This window comes from Alligator sinensis, unplaced genomic scaffold, assembly GCF_000455745.1.
Source record: "Alligator sinensis unplaced genomic scaffold, ASM45574v1 scaffold138_1, whole genome shotgun sequence".
Lineage (NCBI taxonomy): Eukaryota > Metazoa > Chordata > Crocodylia > Alligatoridae > Alligator > Alligator sinensis.
In genome coordinates this window covers 4,473,188-4,493,785 of record NW_005841862.1, presented here as the reverse complement: position 1 = coordinate 4,493,785, position 20,598 = coordinate 4,473,188, and the positions used below count along the sequence as shown (strand labels likewise).

The 20,598-nt window shown below is 44.5% G+C and overlaps 1 protein-coding gene across 4 annotated transcripts; it reads left to right on the top strand.

The window, feature by feature from the left end:
- Nucleotides 1–6,104: 6,104 nt before the first annotated feature.
- SRP9 (signal recognition particle 9) lies at nucleotides 6,105–18,477 on the top strand. 4 transcript variants are annotated; one of them, XM_025216295.1, is made up of 4 exons: nucleotides 6,105–6,377; nucleotides 7,390–7,465; nucleotides 15,034–15,102; nucleotides 18,315–18,477. In XM_025216295.1, the coding sequence occupies exons 2-4, from the start codon at nucleotides 7,397–7,399 to the stop codon at nucleotides 18,432–18,434; spliced, it is 258 nt and encodes an 85-aa protein (XP_025072080.1). In that variant the 5' UTR covers nucleotides 6,105–6,377; nucleotides 7,390–7,396; the 3' UTR covers nucleotides 18,435–18,477. The 4 variants fall into 4 exon arrangements, with proteins under 4 accessions (XP_025072080.1, XP_006016632.1, XP_025072085.1 ...); XM_006016570.2 differs by lacking the exon at nucleotides 7,390–7,465 and having other exon boundaries at nucleotides 6,115–6,377; XM_025216300.1 differs by lacking the exons at nucleotides 6,105–6,377; nucleotides 7,390–7,465 and adding an exon at nucleotides 7,493–7,718.
- Nucleotides 18,478–20,598: the final 2,121 nt, after the last annotated feature.

Here is a 20,598-nt window from a genome sequence, read left to right as displayed (position 1 = left end):
TGTGACAGCACCCCATGGCTGCCAGGGTGGGGAGTCCCACACCTGACAGGACTCCTGGCCCTGGCAGTGCCCCACAGTTGCCAGAACGGGGAGTCCTGCAGCTTCAGACTCTCAGTCCTGGCAGCACCCAGTGGGATTCCCCCACCCCAGGCTCCCCCTGCACCAGCAAGTTGCAAACTCCCACAATTGCAAGTCCTATGGCTGACCAGACTCTCAGCCATGGCAGCACCCCACAGCTGCTAGGGTAGGGAGTCCACAGCTGCTGGATTCTTGGGCCTGGCAAGTTGGGGGGGGGGGGGGGGGGTGCTCCCAGGTCGCGGGGCAGGTACTCTCAGGGCTGAAAGTCCCTTCAGCTGCAGGGTTTCCAGCCTCAGTGGCGCATGGTGCACCCCTGTGGCTGGAAGGATGCAAATTAAAGCTGGATAAAAATCAGCTATAAAATTATTACACATTTTCCAGCTCTAACTTTATAGCTGGATAGACCTTTTTATGGTGTGATAGTTACTTTACACATGTAGCTCATCTAAATGACTTGTGTAATACATGTAACATGTAGAGGGAGCCTTAGAGTGCACACATGAGGGAAGAAAGGCTAATCATGACTTGCAGACAGCTTACCAAGTCAAAGGGAGGCTTGCTATTATCCTTGTTAGGACCAGGCCTGACTCGGTCATAAACAGAAGTTAAAATGTGTCCATGAACCATGATACATTTTCTGTAATAATTACCTTGTGCAAACTTGCCTATGAGCACCTAATTTTTCAGAAGCTGCAAAAGGATACATGAGGCAAGGTTCAAGTTTTACTTTTGTCTCTTTTACACCTATACAGCTTTACTGCAAGATAAGGATTAGTCCCACCAGACCAAACTCTGCTCTTAATTACAATATTGTAAATACAAAAATCACTCCATTGAAATCAATGTCTCTCTGCATTTACAGTGATGTAATTGAGAGCAGAGTTGGGCCTATTGTTTCCAGTTGCATCCATAATTTAACAACATAATGTACAATGTTTTATGCAGAGCTTTTTCTAGCCAGAAGGACTGGCCTGCTTTGCAGTGTTCTACAGTGATAGATAAGAGCATTAAGTTCCATTCCTAAAATCAGAAGTCTACCCAGTGGACCGGGTAAGTAAAAAAAATCTGTTAGCACAAGGAAACAAGATACCTGAATCTTAAGCCAGAGAAACACGTAAACATGAAAAGCAGGTAAACAAATGCCTAATCCATTAACTTCAGTAGAGGTTGCCGACACTCATCTATTAGAATTAGACCCTAAGATAGGATGTAAGAATTTTTTTTTTTTTTTTTTTAAATATATAATTTATGAAAAAGAAGGTACTAGACAGAAAACAAGAAGTACCATGTGGAATCCAGATGCATAAATGTAATTATATGGAGCAGAACTTGCAGTGGCAATGTATGTCAGATCTTGCTTAGAGAGAGATCATTAATCATGCACATGCAGGTTCAAAGAAAGGAAAGGGCCCCAGAGAAAACCGCAAGCGAGACCCAATTCACCACACCAGTGCTTATATTATTCTTGTACAGGTTTTCATGGCACTAGATCCAAGGAGAAAAAAAAAAAATATTATCAGAAGTGGGCTAATGGAATATAACTCAGATATATCAGATGAAGCTAGGGAAAACTGAAACTTTATACAGTGCTAGAAGAATAAAACAATTTGTGGAATGGTTTCAGAAAATAAAAAAAAAGCTAAAAAAAAAGAAAATGAGGATGACAGAAAACAAATCTCTGTATTATTTTATTTTTAAATAGAGATTATTCATTTATTCTCAAACACTAGATTATTATTGGCTCAAAACCAGACATCTCTCACACAGATAGATGAATTTTCAGTCTATAATATGCTGTGCTAAACAAGCAACCTACTGAAAAGTCTCGAGGATTCCTACCTACCTACCTAGTTCTGGGACGTGCTTGCAAAATTTGGTTTTGGACACTGTAATAGGAGGGACAGCAGGGTCGCCATGCTAGCCCTTGCCGCCTCCTCTACTGTGCCAAGCTTCAGATTTGCACCCTCCTATTCTTGCCCGCCACAACTTTAATGATGTGTTTTTTTTGTAGGGAGGCTACCTCTCCTCCACTTGGCCACAGTTCTCCTGCTCCGGGTGTCCGGCGTGTCTAGGCCTTGCGGACCTTCTCCATATGCCACCCTTCTCACCAGGGCTCTTCCCTCCACAAGGCTGCCCCCTCACTAGGGCTCTTCTGTGGAGCTGGGGTCTGTACCCCCAAACTCCGTGCCCTCACTGGGGCTGGGGTCCTCACTCTATCATGAGTCCCCTATGAGGCCTCCTCCATCCCCTTATAGCCTCACCCAAACCACTGGTGTTAAACAAACTGCAAACACAAACAACAACATAAACACAAGCCCCTGGGCTACAACACAAACTTAAGCCTCCAGCTATAACTAGGCTCAGGCCTACTGGGTTTTCTCTCCTACCACGGTGACCAATGCTGCTCTGGCATTCAGGTTCTCTCTCTTCTGGCCAGGAGTTTCCTCATCCTTCCCTGTTGGTAGGGAACTCCTACTGGCTTCAATGCCCGTCAGCAACTACCTCTCACCTCAGCTCCCCTCCTCCTCATAGGAGCCAGGTCTTGCCTCTTATAGCCAGCTGACCGCTGGCAGGTGTGGGTCATTTGCTGGCTTCCGTTGCCTTGGGAACCAGCACCTGAGGAGTCTTCTGCACTCTCTCAGTAGCAGGCACCTTAGTGTCCTGCTACAGACACACTTAAACATATAATTTCAAACTAAACAGCTGCAAAGATCAAAGGTATACTTCAGTCATGGCAAAAAAATACTCTGGCTTCCAGTCAGGATTAAAACAGCAGAGTGAAATGACAGATTACCTAGTACCCATCATTACCCAAGATCAACTTTTCAGAAATAACCTCTGCTTTTAGGTGCTAAACTGCAGCTGCTGGACCTCATTTTCAGAGAAAATAAACTCACATATCCCACTGATTTCAACTCTGAAAACTAGCCCTGTGATGAATTTATGATAGGTTGTAAACTGTAGGGTGGATGTTAAAAACTGAGACTGAAAAAAAAAAAAAAAAAAAAAATCAATGGACACTTTTGAAAATTTTGCCCCAAATCTGATGGGTAATTGCACCACAGAACATTATCTATTTTAAGTTCTGCTTTCTCCAGCTTGGCTCCTTGTGTAGCCATTTACATCTCTTTGGTGGGGGTCAAGTACTCTTAAATCAAAAGAAAAGAGATACACAATTACAGCCACTTTTCAGAGTTGTAAATAAATACACAGCATAGTAAAGAATCAGACTCTCTGTGATGGATTCGCTAGTCCGCTAAGGCCACTCACCCAATACCTTCAATTCACACTGAAGCAGTTCTGAAAGTCAGACCTAAGGTTTTCTGAGGTGGGGTCCTCAAAAGCTGAGCTATCCAAAAGTCTATGGGTACCCACTTGAAAGATTTTGGTGGAAGAATGTTCAGGTCCCAGGTTAAGGCTCAGCATGCCCTACATGTCCCAGTCTGCAGGTAGGCTCCTGACCCAAAACTTCACCTAAGCTCAGACTTCTCTGAGCTCATCCCCAGCATCTGCTCTCAAGCCTGAGAACTGCCCCTGGGGACAAGCACAGAATCACTTCAGTAGCAAGCTTCAGGGTCTGGAACGTAAGAGCGGACATGCATGGGCAGGGCATACCCAACCTGGTCTTTGTCAGGACCTGCCACTGCAGCATTATAGACAAGCTTGTTACTGCTTATTGCCTCTCTGCAAGCTCTACCAGAAGTTGAACTATCAGTATCACATAGCAGCAACTTACTGAAGTCAAGTACAAAAAACCACTGCAGGCTTTTCTCCTGTTAGGTCCCATAGTAGCAATTATTTTCTGGCTCAGAGAAATTCACTCAAATATCTTCTTCCATACCACACACCTCCTCATTCTCTCTCCTTTTCCACAACATCTCTTTCCCCTCTCCTTCCTTTTGTGGTTAACAAAACCATTGCTAAAATTTCCCCATGTTGCTGGTGGAAACTGGTGCTGCTCTGCATAATTCATCCTCTCCTATGCAGACCTGCCTCCTTAACTGCTTTTCTACTTGTTTACTTCACCACATGATGGAGGTTTGTTCATTGCAGTATAAGTAATCCGAAACAACCGCTTCCATTGTGATTCAGATCTGGGACTTCTGGGTTTTAAGTGCATCCCCCTAAGGCAGATAATAGAAAGCTGCTATTTTGCTTGCTTGTTATAATAGGGCAATTATATAAGCTTTATAACATCAACAGGACTAATGGAGCAATCTGATTGGTTATGATCTCAACCTGTGCAATTATGGGGCAACCACCACAGATCAATGCGCTCAAGAAAATGAAATAAAAATATGGAGCAGGGAGAAAAAATGTGCATATTTTTTCCTAATTTTTCTTTTCAATTTATTTTTAATCAGTTTAAAATTATTCTAGGGGAAGGAAAAAAACAGGATTCCCTAGGATGGTTATAATTTCATAGCCTCTAGTCCCTTGCTGAAATCAGCAGCTTCAACTTCGTTTTCAGCCTCAGCCACAACGTCTGTTGTGAGTCAAGTCTTTGAAATAGCTGTGGCTGGGACTTGAAGCATTTCTCAGCTAAACAGAGAAACCAGTGATTTTTTGTTTAAAGATGTTTCTGTTCTGCACACAGCCGAGTTCCAACTTAATGAGGGGCCTTTCAGCCTGGGGAACTAGAAATAGATTCAGCTTTAAAAGAAATTAATTTCCCGTTCACAGGGTTTACATAATATTCATGACTATGTTTATTGGCTCACAGTGCAATGCGGGCTTAAATCTGAATTAGAACCACCCCTATGGCTTGGACAATCCATCTCTTCTCAGGGATTCACTCTTCCACTAACCCCATCTCCCTGCACCAGGCCTCACCCCTTGTGGCCCTAATTCTTAGTATCTTCCCCTCTGTTGATGACAGTGGAGGTCAGCATCACCTGGAGAGATTCCTTCTGCCCCAGAGCACCGCTTCCCCCTTCCCTTAGAAAACTTGGCTTCTGATGCTGGGTTTACACTCAAACCAAGCCCCAGGGCTGTGAGTTCTTGCATTGGCCTGCACTGTGGAGGGATGTGCATCCAGAACGGCAGCAGCCGGGGACAGCTTGGCTGGAGGCTGTGCCCAACCCCCTGCTCAAGTCCAGGTCCCTGCCCAAACCATCCCACACATTGAAATGAAAGCTGGATAAAAACCAGTTTTCTAGAGTTGTTACACATTTTCAAGCACTAACTATGGAGCTGGTTGGCTCTTTTCATAGCCGGAGAGCCCTTTTTATCATGTGATAATTACTTATGTCATTACTTGTAATAATTACTTATGCAACTGGTGTCAATCTATTATGCAATTCACTAGTTACTTGCATAACAGACCAACTGCAGATGCTTCCTCAGCCTGACAAAGGGTATTTATACCCGAAAGCTTGCACAGAAGAATTTTTCCAACTATTTGAGTTGGTCTAATAAAAGATACCGCATATGCCCCAAGAACTGCATAACAGACATAACATGTAGCAGGGGCCTAACCCCAGGCAGACGCCTGGCTGGCTTGCACTCAGGGACACCTTCCCTCCTCTCTGCATGCCCTCTGAAATGCCACCACAGCCAGAGCTGTTCCTGGCGCCGGCACCAACAGCTGCCGCACCTCACCTGGCTGCCCACCAGGGATGCTACCGGGCCTTCAAACAAATAAGGACAGCAAAACACTGAATGTGGGCTCCCTCTCCCAGATCTATCGGTATCAGAGCTGCCAGGCTGCCCTGGCTTCATGTGCCTGAACTGGCATTACCCCTGTGATCGCCTGATTCCAGTAGCTAGGGCCTTACACAGCACTGGAGTCACATGGAGAAGCCGAGGTGCCCTAAACAGGCGCGACCCCAAACAGGAGCCCTAAGGCAGGGGAGAGGGGGTGCCCCCTAAGCCCCAACCGGGGCTCGAACCTGCGCTCTGATTGGCTGCTGCAGGAGCCAATCAGGTGCTCCGGGCTCCCTCCGGAGAAAGCATCCCTAGGCCCGCAGCAGCGATGGGTGACCGCCCCGCCCGGCCTGCGAGGGGCGCTGTGAGCCCGCAGCCAGAGCGGCGCCCCGGTCCCGCCGGATGGATGCGTCTTCTTCCCCAACTGCCGGTCTGCGCTGGCGGGGAGGTGTGGGAAGAACCTTTAAACAACGTGCTCTGCGATTGGACCTACCTTTGCAGGAGCACCAATAGGACGGCGCATTACTGAGCTCGCCCGGTGGTGTCTTGGTGAGGGGGCAGCGCGGTGGTGCGGGGTCGCCATGCCGCATTACCAGACCTGGGAAGAGTTCACGCGCGCCGCTGAGAAGCTCTACCTCGCCGACCCCATGAAGGTCCGGGCGTTTGCGGGGCGGGGGGCGCCAGGCCTGCGGGGGGAAGGAGAGGCCCCAGCCCCAGTTCCAGCTCTACATGGGCCAACAACCACAGATCAGTGTAGTCAAGAAAATGAAATTTTTTAAAAATGTAGCAGGGAAGAAAATCTTGGTTATCTTCCCCCACTCTTTTCAGTTTATTTTTGAATCGGTTGGAAATTATTCTAGGAGGGGGGAAAAAACCAGGATTCCCTAGGATGGTTTTAACTTTATAGCCTCTAGTCCATTGCTGAAATCAGCAGCTTTCTTAATTTTCAGCCTCAGAGTCAAGCCTTTGCAATAGCTGCGACTGGGACTTGCAGCATTTTTCAGCGAAAGGGAGAAACCGGGGATCTCTTGTTCCTATTTTTTTTTGTTTAATGGTGTTTCTGTTCTGCATGCAGCAACTCTGCTGTTCCAACTTAATGAGGGGTCTTCCAGCCCAGGGAACTTGAAATAGATTCAGCTTTAAAATACATTAATTTCCTGTTCACAAGGGATTACATAACCTCCTGGGCTCTTAGTTTTTCTCCCCCTCCTTCCCACCATGAGTTCTCTTCTAACAGTCCCCTTTGCTGGAGGGTGGCATGCAGCACTGATGTGGCAAGGCAAGGTGGTGACGTTCCCTCATAAGTAGGTCTGGCTCTGTGACGTCGGTTGGCCTAGTACCTAGTGCTGTGGCTCCCAGGTTTTCAAGATGTGCCCCCCTCAACGTGTTTGAATTTGGTGACACCCAATTGAGATCCCACCATTGTGCTGCCCTGGCTTCCCTCTTTGTTCCTTGCCCTGGGAATGCCAGGGCCAGATGGAACCACCCTGTGTGCTTCAAGGGAGAAGGGCTGGAGTAGGAGTGTCCGTGTTAGAGTTGCCTGATAAACCTAAAGCAGGTGCAAGCCCTTGTTCTTGCTATAGCCCTTCTTGGTTTGGCGTCTTGCGCTCGTACTAGAAACAGATGCATAGAACAGTTCCACCAATCCGCTTTGCCTCTTTCCAGGACAAGCATGCAGAGTTGGCTTGAGAAGGGCTGTGACAAGATCAACCCCCCCGCCCACAGTCTGGTTCTGGAGGAGGTACATTGGGGTTTCACTTGATTGCTACAGCAGTGGCATTTGTGCCATGGCACCGCGCAGGGGTCTTGTATAGTGAGCCCAGAGTGGTGCTCTGGCACCTGGGTTCAGAACCACGGATGTGTAGTATGAACTTGGGACCGTAACCAATCTATCTGGTCTCAGAGATGTCTTCTGTGCTTGGCCTGTTTAAATGTCTGGTAGCTTTCTTGCATCTGATTTCAGGAACACATTTGAAAACTGCATTTTGTTTGTGGTATGTTCAGGGGCAAGTATATTGGTATTGGGACAAATCTGCAAGGCTTGTGAATTGTTAAAAAGGTGTTTGATTAGTGACTTGTGTGTGTTTGTCTAGTAGCCCTTTTTTCTAGTCTTTTTATTCCATTACTGTGTAGTAGACCGACTTGCAAAGCTTCATCACGAAAGCGAGCATTTATTAAGCTCCTAAGTTACCTTGTGTGCATCTACTGTGTTTAGAATAGCTTACCTCTCCAACTGATGAAGTAAGGAGGTTCAGTGTAGCAGAGAGAAGAAGGAAAGGGCTTAAAGAAAACCTTTAAGGGGTCAGTTACTAGGTGTAATTGCTTCATCTCAGTGAGCTGGAATCAAAAGCTTTTTATGCTGAAGTTGGTTTGTGGGGAAAAGTTTCACCTGTTTCTGTCATGACTGATGGGTTCAGAAAAGGACGGCACTGTTTGCTTACTTGACAAAATAGCTGTACAGTAAGAACTGATATAGGCTTTCATTCAGATAGTGAAAATGTTCAGGGTTTTGTTGAAATTACTTTTGGTACCTTGTATATGATTAAAGGCCAGGATGGGTGGTAATTTGTTTTCCCCCTTAAAAACTTAAGGCTGCATGATAACAGCTGACTTCTCTGTTTATAGCATTTATTCAAGAGAATGACTGCATATGTGAGAGGTTTTTTTTGTTTGTTTGTTTTGTTTTTTTAAGCAAATAATCTTCCGTTACACTAGGTAACCTAAGTGTGTGTTATGCACTGATGTAAATTATGCCAGCATCTGGACTGAACAAACTAACAGCTTTTCTGGAGTGTCTATTTGAAGTAGGTGCTGTTCAAGTGTTTGCCACTGTGGTAGGGAGTGGATAGTTACTATAGGCTAGAGGTTCCCAACCACCAGGCCACGACCTGGTGGCAGGCCACGAAGGGTTGGCTGCCGGGTTGTGGCACAAGATTTAATCACTGCTAGCAACAGTTCTACGCCCAGGCCACGTCCACACCATGCTGATTGCCTGGGTGAGAATGTCTTTACTTGGCCGATGACTGTGACATTAGCTTTTGAAATTAGACTGCAGTAACTGTGGCTAGTCACTTCTGAATCGGCAAGACTGCTGTAGCTACTGGTTTGTCTCCTTGTATCCTCGGCATCTAGCTAGCTAACGTTAGCCAGCTAGTGATGTGTATGTATGGTTTTTAGTTATTGTCTCCAACTTTATTGATGATGTTCTTTGCAAACCCCACCCCACTAAAAATTAAATTGTTTCTATACCCAATCCGCCAAAATTCTTTGAGTGAGTTTGCCAGTCCGTAGTATTAAAAAATGTTGGGAACCACTGCTAGAGGCAAGCAAGCTAACAGCTACTGCAGCTGCTGCAGACCTACAACACTTACACTACTTACGCATGAAGTGGGCAACACTTCATTCAACATCTATAACTAGCTTAACCCAAGCCCAGGCCTAAAATTAACCAAGTTTAAAAAAAATGCACTAGTGCAAGGCAAGCTGATGTAAACTTCTTGAGGTTCATGGGTTCTTGGATTATTACAGCCCGCCCCCCCGGGGAAAAAAAACAAACAAAAAACCCCAAAAACAACCACTTCAGGGATTGTGATAAAAACAGGTACTTCCTAGTTTAAAAGGTTGTCTTCTCTCCCTTACTTCTAATAGTCACGATTTACAAAATTTGCCAGGCACCTATTAGCTAGAAATTGATGCTGGGAAACATTACAGAGACTTGGTGAGGTTCAGGTAAAACCTTACTTGAAAAATTCAGTTCATACTTCTGCTTTTTCTGAAAGATGAGCTGCTGTGGTTCCTCTGAGAGCGTTGTCCCTGAACCTGTTGGTTGGTATGTAAATGTCTGATAAAGCTGTTTAAAGCTACCTTACTACCCACATAAACTCTTTAGAAGCCAAGAACAATTTTCTCGCCTTCCTAAACCCTAGAACCTTCTGGCAGTCTCGAGACCTGTTCATCCCCTTGGCACATCTGAGATGCACCTTTATAGGTCTCTGCTACCAGCTCTCTTGTAAATGGTGGGGTGGTTTTTATGGGGGGAGGGTTTTCCTTTTTTCATAAATTCTACATTGTGTCTGCTTGCGTAGGTGTTTAATTTGGACCATTTGGTGGTACAGTATTAGCGCACCTCCCTAGCAATACTTGGGGATTATTAAAATACAATGTTTTCTTCTTTCCAAGCCAAGATAGCATGAATTAGTCATTTCTTGTGTTAACAGCAGTTCTCAACCTTTTTTGTACCAAGACCCATTTGTAAACATCAATGGCCAGTTGTGACTCACTGCCCCCAGCCCCCTGGTGTGTGGGGAAGGGGGTATGGGGCAGGGGGGGCCCCAGGCAGCTCCTTGCAAGCTGGAACTCTGCCAGCCTGCAAGGTAAAAGCCACGGTTTCCCATGTTTTTAAGTTTGTTGATCCATTTTTAAAGTTTGTTTGCAACCTTTCATACAGTCTTGTGACCCACAAACACTGCAGGAACAGCAAGCTGAGAAAATAAGAGCTTGGTCACAAAGCTAACCAGTTCCAATTCTTATCTCTGGAATAAATGCTACAGATAGGTTCAAATACAATCATCTATATGAAAGCTGCTGCTTTCATTTCCCCTCCCTACTTCCCCCCACTCCCAGCTTGTTTCTATGTTCCAGTGGAATGCAGGTGTTGTGGGCAAAGGGGTAGAGACTCTTCTTGAGTAATGAGTTGGTCTCATGACAAGGAATGTTGATGAACATACCTATAAGATACACTTCTTGTATTTGGTGAGGCACCGTTGCATAGTGGGGCAACAAGCTGGTGATAACAGTTACCTGTTATAGTCTGACTGATGAAGTTTTACTGCTGGGTATGTGTTCTATAAAGGATGAAGGTCATAAATATGCAGATCACTATCAGCAGTTCTACATTCAGTTAGAAGGGAGGCAGTTTTTTGGTCATTTGCAGGTAGAAATGCATTGTGTGGGGAGAGGTGTATGATTTGTATGTCTTGTTGTAACAGCTTTAGGGTGTTCAGTAACTGAGTCCAAGAAGATGTGAAGGTTGTATTTGGATTTAATCTGAATGCAAATGATTATTAGTGGCAATCTTATAAAAAGGGCACACTTCAGTTGCTCTTTCACAAGCAGCAACAGAACGTAACTGAGAACTCATCCTAGTTTAACTGCTGTCCACAGCTCTAATTTTAGGAGCTTTAAAATTATCTGTATACTTAATTTTCTCTCTGCTTGCGAAAACAACTATCAGCAGGGGTGTTGAAATAGTCTGCTTACAGACTCTAGCTCAATTACATTGGCTTGTTTGGAAGGATTTCTTAACTACAGTGGCTAGAAATTAACTTGTTAAACACAAGATTAGATATTGTAGAAGTTAGTGGCATAAGACTGGGTTGGGTTGAGCTGAACTTTCCAGTACTCACCATAGCCAGTAGCAAGCTTTGATTCAGCTTTTCAGTTTACTTTTAACCAGGGAAAGGTTTGAAAAGGCGATTTCCAGTGATCAAAGTATATCTTTGATATACAACCCTGCTAACTGTGTTTTAAGGTTTTTTGCCCACTTTCAGTCAGCTCGTTGTAAAACTTTCTGCTGTGTCAAATCATTTTTTTTCTGAAGGTGCCACAGAGGATACTGCTGTGGTGTATTGTGATACGAAGTTTTATGTTAATTTGGATAGTTGAATTCAAAGCTTTCTCTGTTCTTTTGCTTTCTTTCCAGTCACCTTGACTCTAGATTTCACACCACCTGAAAAATCTCCTGTATGGACAAATCCTGACTGGGATTGGGGTGTGTTTGAGTGGGGAGGGAAAGGCAAGGATTGTAAAGAAATTATTTTTTCTTTGTTATTCTCTGATCCAAAACATGAATGCTTTTTCTTCTTTTTTTCTGTCCTAAACTAGTCCCACAATGATACTCACATAATTCTTCCCCCTCTCCCATGGAATATAGCAAAAACATGGTTGATTCCTAGTCTTTCTTCTCAGGCTTCCCCATCCTACCAGGAACAGTCTTGCCTATCATAGCCTCTCATGGCCAGATCCAAAACAATTCCTAACTCCTTATTAGATATTTAATGGCAGTTTCTTCTGCCTCATTTGGATGTGACAAAATGTTTTTACTCTTATCCAGCTAAATGGATTGTGGTGTGACCAAATAATACGTTTCATAGTTTCATAGTTTCATAGTTTCAGGGTCGGAAGGGACCTAATAGATCTTCTAGCCCGACCCCCCGCCAGGGCGGGAGAACAACCCAAAAACACAAACAAAACCACTCACCCTAAAAACAAAAACGGGACTCAAATGAGTCCAGCCAGGTAAGTATCCAGCCTCTTCTTAAAGATCCCCAGGGTAGGGGCCAGCACCACCTCCCTTGGAAGTTGGTTCCAGCTCCTAGCCGCCCTGACTGTGAAGTAGTTTTTTCGGATGTCCAATCTGTACCTCCTCTCCATCAACTTGTGCCCATTATTCCTTGTTATGCCAGCAGGGGCTAGGGGAAACAGCGTCTCCCCCAAACCCTTCTGGTTCCCCCTAGTGAGTTTATAGACGGTCACCAGGTCCCCCCTCAGCCTTCTCTTGTGGAGGCTGAATAGGTTCAAGTCCCGCAGTCTCTCACTGTAGGGTCTGCCCTGTTGTCCCCGGATCATGCGGGTGGCCCTCCTCTGGACCCTCTCCATGTTGTCCACATCCCTCCTGAAATGGGGCGCACAGAACTGGACACAATACTCCAGCTGCGGCCTGACCAGCGTCGCATAGAGGGGGAGGATCACCTCCCTGGCTCTACTCGAGATGCACCTGTGGATGCACGACAAGGTCCGGTTAGCCCTGCCAACCATGACCTCGCATTGTCGGCCCATGTTCATCTTGGAGTCAATAATGACACCAAGATCCCTTTCCGCCTCCGTGCTCTCAAGTAGGGAGCTCCCCATCTTATAAGTGTGCTGCTGGTTCCTACTACCCAAGTGCAGCACCCTGCACTTGTCCGTATTGAAACGCATCCTGTTCCTGTCTGCCCACCCCTGTAACCTATCCAGATCCTTCTGCAATCTCTCTCTCCCTGCTAGCGTGCTCACCTCCCCCCAAATTTTGGTGTCATCAGCGAATTTAAACAGGTTGCTCTCCACCCCAACATCAAGATCGCTGATGAAGACATTGAACAGCGCAGGGCCCAGGACCGAGCCCTGAGGGACTCCACTACCCACCTCCCCCCAAGTCGAATATGATCCATCCACCACCACCCTCTGAGTGCGACCCTTCAGCCAATCTGCAATCCATCTGACCGTGTAGGCATCTATGCCACAGTCGCCTAGTTTATTAATTAGGATGGGGTGAGAGACGGTGTCAAAGGCCTTGCTGAAGTCCAGAAAGACTACATCCACCGCGACACCTGCATCCATGGCCTTTGTGACCTGATCATAAAAGGCAATCAGGTTGGTCTGACATGATCTCCCCCTAATAAATCCATGCTGATTGCCCCTGAGCATCATCTCGGATGCCGGCCCATCACAAATGTGCTCCTTGATGATCTTCTCAAAGAGCTTCCCCAGGATTGAGGTAAGACTGACGGGCCTATAATTGCCCGGGTCCTCCCTTTTCCCTTTTTTGAAGATGGGGACCACATTAGCTACCTTCCAATCGTCTGGCACCTGGCCCAAGCACCACGATCGCTCGTAGAGCCGTGCCAGGGGCCCTGCAATAACCCCAGCCAGCTCCCTCAGCACCCTGGGGTGGAGAGCATCCGGACCCGCTGACTTGAACGCGTCCAGCCCCTCCAGAAGCTCTCTAACCCGGTCCTCCCCAACCTGAGGTCTGAAGGCGATCCCCTCGCGTCCGGCTTCTATCACAGCAGGGAAGTCCCGGTCCCTGCACAAGAAAACGGAGGTGAAGAATTGGTTAAAGCCGTAAACTTAATAGGATAACAGATGGGTTAGGCTTCCATCTTTTTACGAGACTGTCTAACTGTTATAAAAGCACACCCACAACCTTTTCATAGATTCATAGATGTTAGGGTCAGAAGGGACCTCAATAGATCATCGAGTCCGACCCCCTGCATAGGCAGGAAAGAGGGCTGGGTTTAGATGACCCCAGCTAGATGCCTATCTAACCTCTTCTTGAAGACCCCCAGGGTAGGGGAGAGCACCACCTCCCTTGGGAGCCCATTCCAGACCTTGGCCACTCTAACTGTGAAGAAGTTCTTCCTAATGTCCAGTCTAAATCTGCTGTCTGCTAGCTTGTGGCCATTATTTCTTGTAACTCCCGGGGGCGCCTTGGTGAATAAAACCTCACCAGTTCCCTTCTGTGCCCCCATGATGAACTTATAGGCAGCCACAAGGTCGCCCCTCAACCTTCTCTTGCAGAGGCTAAAAAGGTCCAGGTTCTCTAGTCTCTCCTCGTAGGGCTCGGCCTGCAAGCCCTTAACCATACGAGTGGCCCTTCTCTGGACCCTCTCCAGGTTATCCACATCTCTCTTGAAGTGCGGTGCCCAGAATTGCATGCAGTACTCCAACTGTGGTCTGACCAGCGCCCGATAGAGGGGAAGTATCACCTCCTTGGATCTATTCGTCATGCATCTGCTGATGCACGATAAAGTGCCGTTAGCTTTTCTGATGGCTCCGTCACAGTGCTGACTCGTGTTCATCTTGGAGTCCGCTAGGACTCCGAGATCCCTTTCTGCTTCCGTGCCACCAAGCAGGTCATTCCCTAGGCAGTAGGTTGGAAAATGCTGGACATTTTTCCTCCCTAGGTGCAGCACTTTGCATTTCTCCTTGTTGAATTGCATTCTGTTGTTTTCTGCCCATTTGTCCAACCTGTCCAGGTCTGCTTGTAGCTGTTCCCTGCCCTCCGGCGTGTCCACTTCTCCCCACAGTTTTGTCATCTGCAAACTTGGACAGAGTACACTTCACTCCCCTGTCCAAGTCGCTGATGAAGACATTGAAGAGTATCGGTTCAAGGACCAAGCCCTGCGGGACCCCACTGCCCACACCCTTCCAGGTCAAAACCGACCCATCCACTATGACTCTCTGGGTGCGACCCTCTAGCCAATTCGCCACCCACCGGACTGTGTAGTCGTCCAAGTCACAGCCTCTTAACTGTCACATTTTGTCACATTTTAGATTGTTCACAGTGTAGGCAAGTTTTAAATATTCTGATAGTGCATGGAAATGAAAGAAATGGATCATAAATGAACAAATTAAATTCCATGGTGAAATTTTATGTACAAGTTATTGAAACCAGTAAAATGTAAAAACAAGGCATTGCAGTTCAGGAAAACTTGGTATAAATATTCAGATTTCTGTATATAATTACTAAAAATGTCTTTGTCATTTCAGGTGCGTGTGGTTCTTAAATATCGCCACTGTGATGGGAACCTTTGTATCAAAGTAACAGATGATGTCGTTGTAAGTAAGGAGCATTTGTGACCTTGGCTTAATAATGCAGGCTTTTTAAGACAAATGATGTCATATAACCTGACTGACAGTAGAAACTGCTTTTGGGAATCTTGCTTAATTTTGTAGGATTAGCTGTAACTTCTCAAGTCATCACAGTACTTAAATTAGTCTGTGCGCTTCTGATGCTGATGTAATGCCCAACTCTGTTCTCACTGAATCTAATAGTTCATAACTGTTCCAAAGGAATTTACTGGATTTTTTAAAATTATAAATTCACTTGCTCCCATAAAAAATTCTTTATTTTGCTTATATAAAAAACTTGGGCGAACACAAGAGAGAGTTTGCTACTTTACTTTGGAAAATTTGCTAAAATAGACTCAATTTATACTAGCCCAAAAGTATTTTGTTTCAGTATGTTATACTGGCTCAATGAGTAACATAATCTGTACTGAAAAAAGCTCTTATACTGGTGCAGATGTAGTTATACTAAGCGTTCTGCCAGCATAAAAATGATGCAAAAGATCACACCCAAAATTATGTGGCATTTTTTTGTTGATATATCAATATAAAAGTTCCTTCCAACCCTATTTCATTTATGATGCGAAGGAGAAAAGGTGCTGTATGTTGAACCAGAAGGGTACTTGCAATGCAATATTTTTATTGCTAGTTGCATATAACATTATCAGGGATCCTGGTTTTCTTTGTTTTAAAAATACCAAATTCTCTGATAATAAATACAAATCCTCTGATTTTTAAAAAAAGCCCAAATCTGCATTTTTTTTCTGATTGTGTGTGTATATATGAATAAAAAGTATATATGTCGAATCAGTTGAACACAATGTTTCATTAATGTAGTTACAATTTGGAAGCCTATCCGTACCTCAAGCATAATAAATTCTAAATACCAAATATCTGTATATTTTGGTGTTTGATTTTTGTGGGGTTTTTTCTGTCATGGAAAATCAGAGCTCCCACTGTCCCCTTCACTCACCAGGACAAGGGTCCAGGTGTGGCTATCCTGTTCTACCACCTACCTCACCCCACCAGCCCCTTGCTGAACAGTCCTGATATGCCTGTGCCCTGCCTATTCCAGTGCCTCTCACTCCCAACCCACAGCCCCCACTCTCACCCCTGCTGGTACCCCTCAGTCTTGACCCATTGCTCCCAGGCCCCAGCCTCCCAGTGTGGGAGGAAGGGGAGGGGGGCAGCACAGGTGATTTAGAGGAGAGGTGGGGGGAGGCACACTTCCCTCACCTGAGATTTCTGTGCCCACAGCAGGACTGCGGCAGGATGGACCAGCTCTGAGCAGGAGCTGCTTCCATGGCCTAGCAGGCAGAACCTGGCATGGGAGGGGGTGCTGTGCTGCCAAGGTGATTTTTCCCTCCCCCTCCCCACCCCCCATAGACTTACCTGGAGGGACCTGCTCTCCACCAGCCTGCCTAGCTGCCATATGCATGTATGTGGTGCATGCATGTGGCATCCCCTGTGTCCTCCCTGCAGCCCCTTGGAGGCTGGAAATCTGCCAGCCTGCAGGGGAAAACCTGCTGTTTCCTGCATTTTTCTCCTCTAAAGGAGAATATCCACTTTTTTCCACAGCAAACAGTAACGTTCAGGGATCTGGGTTGTCTATCTGATCTGTGCAGATCAGTCGGAAGGGGTAGCCAGTGCTGCTGAGTCTAGGCTGTAGAGAAGTAATTCACCATCCTTGGGTGAAACTTTCAGTCCTTCCTTTCTACTGAATACAGGCACTTCAGTGACAGTAAGGCTTTAGGGGGAGGCAAAATCTGCTTCTTGTAACTAAGTCACAGTGAGTAACTTTATTAAGTTAAGTTTTCCTACTGTTGATTTGGCAGAGCTGGTATAACTGGGGGAAAAAGGAAACCGGCTTGTGTTCTCTTGAGTCTCTCAGATTTGGGTGTGGGTGTTTTTTAAGTTTTACATGAATTTAAGGCTGGTAAAGCTGCTGTGTTGACAGCCCTGGAGACTGAAGCTTTCCATCTTTAAGTGAAAGAACAAATCTGCATAGCTAGGTCATTCCTGTGCTTTTGCTGCTCAGTTAGAGGTAACTAATCATTTTTGGCATCTAGTCAGATTTTTCTGCCAGTTTATTTTCTGTGTCAGATAGGGTCTCTAAATCTTCAAGCTGCTATTTAAGCAAATAAAAGCATTGATGTTTTCCCACTTCTTTGTACCTAAAATCAGTACTTTCAATTCAGGTTTGCCATAAAGAGAAATCCTTTGTCCAGTATGTAGTAGTCATAGGATAGCAAGCTGGTGATGCTTACAGTAACTAAGGAATGGTCATTGCACTGTACCTGTCCTGTCCCCTCCCACCCCAAGTCAGCTGCGCTGCTGCAAGCAGTAACAGAAGCTGGTGGGTAGGGGTGCAGGTGCAGTCTGGTGGGGATGGGAAACTGTTTGATGCATCATGCTGCTCCACCTCCTGCACCTGACTGACTGTGATTCTGGGACGCTCATTTTAATTTTCACCAACTGGTAAGGCCGGCCTTCAAGATCTGGGCAAACCAGGATGTATTGTCGCTTTAGTTACGTTTGTCTTGACTGTTTGGTATAAAAGTTGTGGGGAAGATGTTCCATTAACCTTAAGAAGGAGTCGTAGTCTCATTCTTCAGTATGGCCCCAGGGAGCAGTACCTCTTGAATGTGTGGTTTATCTATGGGCAAGAATCCAAAATTCACTTTACCTTTAAATCAGTGGCCACAAAGTATAAAAAAGATCTAAAAGGGAAATAGCTTTAGGCTTAGTCTGCTTCAAATTTTTTAAATATCCCACTTAAAAAGAAAGTATCTTGATGGATTTTTTTGTTGTCATTTTCCAAGCTAGCCTTTACTGTATTCAAAATGCTGCATGTTAGTGGGAAACTTTCTTTAAGTATAAATTATTTAACTCTTTTCAAAATAGAAGGCAGCACTGCTGGAAGGAACTTGCAGTGCAAATGCAGATACGGGAAGACCCAGAGAAAGATCTCTTAACAGTAACTTGTTGTAATAGTTAGAAGCTTGAATGTGTAAAAGCTTTATGTTGCCCCCTTAAAGTGTGGGGTGGATACAGTACAAATAGCACTGATAAGGAACTTGAAACTTTTCAGGGTATAGCTTAAACTTTGTTCCAAATGCATGAATTTGTATTAAAACTAAATGTCAGAAAATAAGTTTGAAATAAAACCTGATATTCAGTAACTTTTTTTTTTTTTTTGACAGTGTCTGCTATATAGAACAGACCAGGCTCAAGATGTAAAGAAGATAGAGAAATTCCACAGTCAGCTGATGCGACTTATGGTAGCTAAGGAATCCCGCAGTGCTGCTATGGAAACGGACTGATTTGCTTTGAATGCTCCGGTCATATTTCGCAGGAAGAAAATATCACTTGAGAGAAATAGGAAAATAAATGCTTTCAATTGAAAGCCTCTATTTATTGGAAAGTGAGCAAGAAAACATCTTCCATGGAAAAATATTCTTACAGGTTAAGTATGTTAAACAATACTTGTGCATTTTGTTTTATAAATCTACGGTGCTCTAATTGAAGTCGAGACAAAGCCCCTTTAGAAAATCAAAGTATAGCTTTTATGTAGTTCTTGTTTAGGTTTCTTTTTGTGTTCATATTCCATGGTGATGTATTCTCACAGTGAGAAGACTGATAATCTGACCAACTAATATTGTAACATGGCAACTGGTCTAATGAACCATGACAACTAATATGTTGTATTTCTGAAATAAGGCTTTTTTTAAACAAAGATATTAATATTGCCAAATGTATATTGAAACTAGCTAGCAAATTATTCTGTGTAAGGTTTCTAGAATTTAATGCTATGTCTTGGTCAAGTTGTACACTTCAGCTTGCACATAACTATAGATCACCATTTAAACAAATATAGATATGAATTTGAAAGATCAACACAATGAAGTCTGCTCAGTAGCATGTGTAAGTTGGAAGCTTCCAATTAAGTTGTTAGCGGGCAAGAGCATGCATAAACTAGCACTGAGTATGCAACTGATCTTCCTTTTTGTCTCCAGAGTTGAAGCTGTCTAGCAGGTAGGGTATGGAAGCTACTGTCCGTGACCGTATGGTTCTGTGGATAAAGGTGCTACCTTTCATGGTAGAAGGATATATTCGCCCCTCTCAACAGCTTCCTGTTTGAACACCAAACAGTCACTGTCAGGATGCTAGCATTGGATGGATACTGTTATGAAATGAACTTCATTTTTAAAATGCTGAGCTGACCTCTGTGTATACTGTTCTTGTAAACGTTTTTTTCCTGTGCTATTTTGGCTTGACCTAAACCTGTAAAAGCAAAGGAAGGGCCATGCAATGCTTTGATTTTTCATAACATTGAGTGTTGTTGTTGTAAATATTGTACTTGAATACCAGTTACCTGCTGTAGCTCATACAAAAAATGAGGTTTTTAACATTACTAGTAACATCAGTACTTGGATGGAATAGAATTCAGATGTTTGCCAAAGGTTAGAAAAATAATCAACTCTTGGATATTGCATAAAATTTTATTATTTCAGATGGAAGATATTTTTGCATGGTGAATTGCTAGTTGCTATCTTAAGTGCTGGCTTGTGAGCTTTGAGGTCAGCAAAATAAAATACTCTGATCAAGATAATGGTTTCAATGAAGCCTTACTCCTTAAAAGTCATGCATGTTGAATGTATTTAGTCCTCTTCAAATATAGACTGTCTGATCCAGTCCTGCCCTTCTCTGCCTGCTTCTTACATTTTTTTTTTTTTCAAATGGGTGTATTGTTGAGGAGGCTGTGCATCATAAGTTTAAATTACTCTGTCTTTTGTTTCTGAAGTATGAAAGACAATGGTGTAAAGTGCTTTAAACTTGAACAGAAACTAATCTCCACTTGTTACTATAGCTGAGCATTTTTTTTAGCTAGTCCATTTGCTTTTAAAATGGCTTGCATTCCTAATGTACCAGGGGTCAGTAACATTTTTGGGCAGAGTGCCAAAAAACACCCGCAGCCTCAACTTGTAAAATGCTAGGATGCCAGGGGCAGATGGCCGGCAAGGAGCCTGATCCTTATTGTGGCAGCACTGCCCCTGCCCCTTCCTTGAGGTGTGCATGCCAAGCAAAATGTCATTGCGTGCTGTGTTCTGGCACATGTGCTGGGGGTTGCCTAATATATCTTCTAATATAAATATTATTTTTGCACTAAAGCACAAGTCTTGTATTAAATGGCCAAAATGGAACTATTGCCTGTCTTGGCACCAGAGGTAAAGATGACTCCTATTTCAATAAGATATGGGACTGACTGGATTACTGTATTATATGGGCCCCTTCGTATGCTGTAAGGAATAAAACCTGGACTTGCAGAGAGAGACAAATCTCTGAAGAGAGGCTTTCTTTTCCCAGAAAGTTTGACTAGACTAGCTGTCTTTCTATACTGAGGAGGACAAATTTATATTCTATCTTCTTGCAAACTAGTTATAGGGGAGAGGTGAAGAGCACAAGCTTCACCCAGAAATCATTCCT

Bases quoted from the DNA above. Each gene is read 5' to 3' on its own strand.
- SRP9 (XM_025216289.1), top strand. From the start codon at position 7,656: ATGTCTGGTAGCTTTCTTGCATCTGATTTCAGGAACACATTTGAAAAC. The intron at 7,731-15,033 runs GCAAGTATATTG...TTGTCATTTCAG, and splicing joins TGTTTGTGGTATGTTCAGGG to GTGCGTGTGGTTCTTAAATA. The intron at 15,103-18,314 runs GTAAGTAAGGAG...TTTTTTTGACAG, and splicing joins AAGTAACAGATGATGTCGTT to TGTCTGCTATATAGAACAGA.